Source organism: Eurypyga helias, unplaced genomic scaffold, assembly GCF_000690775.1.
Source record: "Eurypyga helias isolate BGI_N326 unplaced genomic scaffold, ASM69077v1 scaffold14092, whole genome shotgun sequence".
Taxonomy (NCBI): Eukaryota; Metazoa; Chordata; class Aves; order Eurypygiformes; family Eurypygidae; genus Eurypyga; species Eurypyga helias.
In genome coordinates this window covers 19,920-24,787 of record NW_010235381.1, presented here as the reverse complement: position 1 = coordinate 24,787, position 4,868 = coordinate 19,920, and the positions used below count along the sequence as shown (strand labels likewise).

General features: G+C 40.5%; 1 protein-coding gene across 2 annotated transcripts in view; it reads left to right on the top strand.

The window, feature by feature from the left end:
* The first annotated feature begins 417 nt into the window (after positions 1 to 417).
* Positions 418 to 4,868, top strand: part of LOC104505952 (transketolase) — an 18,436-nt gene continuing 13,985 nt past the window's right edge. The window contains exons 1-4 of one of the 2 annotated variants that reach the window (XM_010146727.1): positions 418 to 561; positions 1,983 to 2,096; positions 2,796 to 2,893; positions 4,536 to 4,727. In XM_010146727.1, coding sequence (XP_010145029.1) covers positions 478 to 561; positions 1,983 to 2,096; positions 2,796 to 2,893; positions 4,536 to 4,727 — 488 coding nt within the window. In that variant the 5' untranslated portion in view covers positions 418 to 477. The remainder of the gene's footprint in view (positions 562 to 1,982; positions 2,097 to 2,795; positions 2,894 to 4,535; positions 4,728 to 4,868) is intronic. The other variant, XM_010146728.1, reaches the window with a different exon arrangement.

The window sequence follows — 4,868 nt, the reverse complement described above, 5'->3', positions numbered from 1 at the left end:
GCCACGCTTCCAATTCCTTCGTTCAGCGGGTGGCTGAAGTACTGCGGAAAGCTGTCTCTTTCCGCTACGTAGGTGTGAACTTCTGCCATCAGATCCAGTGGTAGAGTCTGATTTCAGGCGCAGGGTTGTACTGCTTCCTAGTCCCCCGTCAGGGTGGTGGTCCTTGGCATGAAGAACAACAGAGCGCTCTAAAAGATAGGTCCTTAAGCTGTCACCAGGTTCTATCTTCTAACGTCCACCCCAAGCAGATAAGAAGGCTCCCTTTGTCTCAAAGTACAACCAATTGGCATTGGGGTAATGGTAGATGGGATGGGTTATCAGAAACACTCAAGACTGTTTATTTTAATGCTGAAGAGTAGGGGGCTGGTGAAGTGATATTTTAAAGATAACGGTCCTGCGCAAACAATAATAAGTGGTAATCTTGGGTCTGTCTTGACTTGTAGCCACCCCACATCATGTTGCAGTGCAGCAGAGATTATGTCTGTGCTGTTTTTCCACACCATGAGGTACAAAGTGCAAGATCCCAGAAACGCCAGCAATGACCGGTTTGTTCTTTCAAAGGTAAAACTCTTCCACTCTACTATTGCAGTTTGCTAGTGAAGAGCTGTCTGTCTGTGAATTGAACTGACGCGTCTTCCGTGGCTTATGCTTGCTTATGCTTCCATCGACGCAGAAGTCTGTTGGAAATACTTGAGAGCTTGGAATTTGTCTGCTTCAGAAAGACAAATAAAAGCTGGTTATGTTGTAGCATAATTCAAAAATAAAAAGTGACTGTATAATGTCTTGATAAGTCTTAACTTCACTATGTTAAGTTGTTCCGATACTAAATAACGAGTGATGTTATATTGTCTATAAGATCTATCAAGGAATATTAAGGTCTGTTTTATTTTGGCATAACCTGTTTTCTGACGAGTAAGTCAGTTAGCTTCTGTGGGGTACTTGTTAAACGCGCCATGCTGGTACACCTGCAGTCACGTCGCAATGTGCACTAATTACTGTCAGCTCTTCAGGGAGCGTTATATGAAACACTTATGGTAGGCGAGTAGTTTGCAGTCCTACTGTGCTGGTGTGGTATTAAAGTCTGCGCTCCTTCTTGAAGCCACTGTGGCTCAGAAAACACGTACCACCACAATCTGGACTGGCCATTAGTGTTTCTGTCCCCTTTTTGCATTATGCCATTGCAAATATTATATATTAATTATCATATTATCTATTTGATGCTTGCATTGGCTATAATAGCTGTTGCCACTTCTGATTGTTATTCTGAAATAAGAGAAGTAAGCAGCTAATGCTGAGGTGGTAAAGCAGTAAGAGTCACTTCATGTTTGCTTTACCTCTCTCTTATCAGGGTTTTGGCCCAGAGTTGCTAAATTGCTTCAAACCTCTGCATGCTTTTTTGGACTCCTAATGACTCCATGGGTGGAAGATGGTCACTACTTTGCAGTTGTCCAGTTGGACCTGGCTGCAAGGATCTGAGTGTATAAAGGTTAAGATTTTGCCTGTTGTCACTCACTGCGTCTTACCTTGAATACCTATATATTGAAGAAGTTCTAATGGGATAACACTTGCTCATCCATCTGCTTACTGGCACAGTAAACAGTGCTCTGTTCATGAAACTGACACCTAAGCAGAATGAATCAAGTGTTTTTTTATCTGGATACCAAAGCTGCTTTTTGGAATTTGACCTGCATGGCTAAGAGAGACCTTCTTGCTTTTCCACCTTGACTTTCTCGAGGACATCCTAGATAGGCCTCGAGTGCTTTCTTTCTGTCTGAACTGTAGTCAGCTATTTGGGGTGCTCTAAGCAGAGGCATGGGGGACTGGAAACAAGCATGAGTGAGTGTTGCACTGTAGCAGTGTTCTATAATGCAACCCCTTTTTAGTGGACATAAGAACCTCATTCTGGGGTTTGTCAGTTTTGTAGAATTTTGTCTTTATATTGTGATGCTTGTGCTCTGCTTAAAATTTATGTTTCTCTCTAGGGTCATGCAGCACCAATTTTATATTCTGTTTGGGCAGAGGCTGGCTTTCTACAAGAAGCAGAATTGCTGAACTTGAGGAAAATTGATTCTGTCTTAGAAGGACACCCAGTACCAGTGAGTGCTCATAACTTTTGAGATAAGATGGTGTCTTCTGTAAAACAACAGTGCACGTGTTTTGCAGCAATTCTTGGCTGCCAGCTACAACACAGGGAAAGATAGACTTTAAGAAAGATGATGATATTTTGGGCTTCACAGTTGAATCAATGTCTGTGTTTGAGCATGCAAAAATTACCTTTTACCGATGTAGTAAAATTCCCCTACAGTCCAGTGTGTCAATATTTTCCATTTTAAAAAGTTTTATATAAAGTTCACAGAATCACAAAGGTTGGAAAAGACCTGTAAGATCATCTAGTCCAACCATCAAAGTTCCAGCTTTAAGAAGCTTTGAGGTATTAAATCAAGTTTGGTCACCTCGTTGTTTTTTCTGTTCCCAGCCAGTTGTTTCAATCGATTTTTTTTTTTTTTTTTTTTTACACACAAAATCATCAATTCTTAACTGTTGCCAGGCATGGCTAAGAAATTCCTGAGCCTTAGTTACCATTTTTCCCAGAGAGCCTAGTTAGCTTGTGACACTGATCACGAAGGTATGTGCGTTGCAGGGAAAGAAGGGGAACAGGGCAAGATTTGGAGGGACTGGCATTACATTGTTATGGCTGAGAAGCTGAATTTTTGTGTGTTGAACCATCTCCCAACGCTGGTATTTAGTTCATCTGATTCTTAACTGTGAAGTAATTTTTGTCTTTTTATTCTCAGAGACAGGCATTCACGGATGTGGCTACTGGGTCCCTGGGTCAGGGTCTTGGTGCTGCATGTGGGATGGCATACACTGGGAAATTCTTTGACAGAGCCAGGTAACTGTGTCTTCATATTTCATGATTATAGGCATTCAGTGGGAATATTTTGTGAAAAGAAATTACATTCTTGTCTCAACACAAAAAAATCCCAAACTTCCTTTATTCTATTCTCCATTCCCAAATCTAATTTCCGATGCAGGTTTTAAATGATGGATCACTAGTCTGATAATTACAAAGCTATTGCCAGTGAAACTACCAAGGATTTAAATATTAGCAAGAATTAGTGCATATGTGTGTTCCTTTTGTAACCTGACAGCATTGCAAGGTGATGTTCCTGAATGGAGAAGGCAGTAAGTTGTTGGAGCTGCTTCTGACTTCCAGAGAGTAATTGATAGCTGTTTTGAGACTGGTATGTCTCCCCTTAGAGGGAAAATGCAAACTAGAGAGATGTCTGTTCAAAGTCAGATGACAAATAATGGAGAACGTGTATCTAGATAAGGAAATGCTATGGTCAATAATAGTACCGTTTAATCATAAAGTAGGGCTTCAAAATGTTATCAGAAAGGCACTCAGCTCCATAGAGACAAAAATGACTGCCTCTTCCATTTGTTTTGTGGACAAGAGAAGTAGATGTCTAAGGGCAAATCTGTATGAGGAGGAAAATAGCCTGATGGAGTTGATGTATTTTATGTGACAGTTCTAGTACATTCGAGCACAGGCTGCCCAGTTAATGTGTCCTACACTTCACTAGCTTGAAATCATTTCTGTGAAAGATGACTTGCTGATTTTAATTGAGTGTAGCAGATGCTACGTGTGGAAAAAATCTAACCAATGCTTACACGACAGAAGAAAAAGGTGGTCTTGTGTGCAGTACTGGGGAGAAGCTTATGTGGAAGGAGTTCAGGTTTAGCTGAAGGCAGGTGGGATTCGGATCAAAAGTCTGTTATAGCTTAATGTCTAGTGAAAAAAAAAAGCTGACATCTATCTGGATTATTTTGTTTTAAAATTATATACTCGAAGGCTAATTTACTCCTTTTTAAAAATTTTGATAGGTAATAACATTTATAAAGCTTTGTCATCCAGAAAAAGTGGTAGTAAAATAAAAATACACAGGGGCTGTGACTCCCACAGAGATCAGGCAGTACTCCTGCTGAGTTGTTACCTAAACAAAGAGCTTCAGCGTATGGAGATGATGTACAAAGTCGTAGTAGCATGCTGGTTAGCTTTTTCCTGAATTGTGAATTTGGTTATGCAACATGCTTTAATCCGTTCATCCCCAATTTATAGTTTCCTGAAACTGAATGATTGGTCATCCTTCCAGGGAGTATATGGTAGGAATGAGGAAGCAGACCTTTCAGGCATTGTTAGTGATCTTGCTGAGTCACAGTGACTGTTTAATGGCCTGTTCGTTCAAGCCTTGCAATAGGAGGCTTAAGACCTGATTTTTTGAGGAAAAGGTATGAAAGGGAGTACCGTATTTCTCTCTTTTTTTCACGTGTAACAGTTCAAAAGTATTTTAATTTAATTTGTCTAACGTTATGTAATGTTACCTGAGGTGAACGCATTGAGCGTAACTGGGAGTTGAGTTTGAACTAGAAAAAGCAGTGAATTCTCACTGTGAATTGTTGGAGGGGTTTTGCTTTTGACTCAATTGTGCTTACACATCAAACAATTTTGGTGGGTGTTTTTTTTCTTCTAGCTATCGAGTGTATTGTCTGCTTGGAGATGGAGAGTTATCTGAAGGCTCTGTTTGGGAGGCAATGGCCTTTGCTGGGTTTTACAAGCTTGATAATCTCGTTGCTATATTTGATGTTAACCGTCTTGGACAAAGTGACCCTGCCCCTCTGCAGCATCATGTAGAAATCTACCAGAAGCGCTGTGAAGCCTTTGGGTATGTGACTGGGAGAAGTTCCGTGGAGTCTCCCTTTTGAAACCGTATGTTTTATTTGTTTTTCAGATTTTTTCAGATGAGCTTTCAGCTCTTAAAGGATACCATCACCAATAAGGATGGGCTTTCGTCATGTCTGAGTTG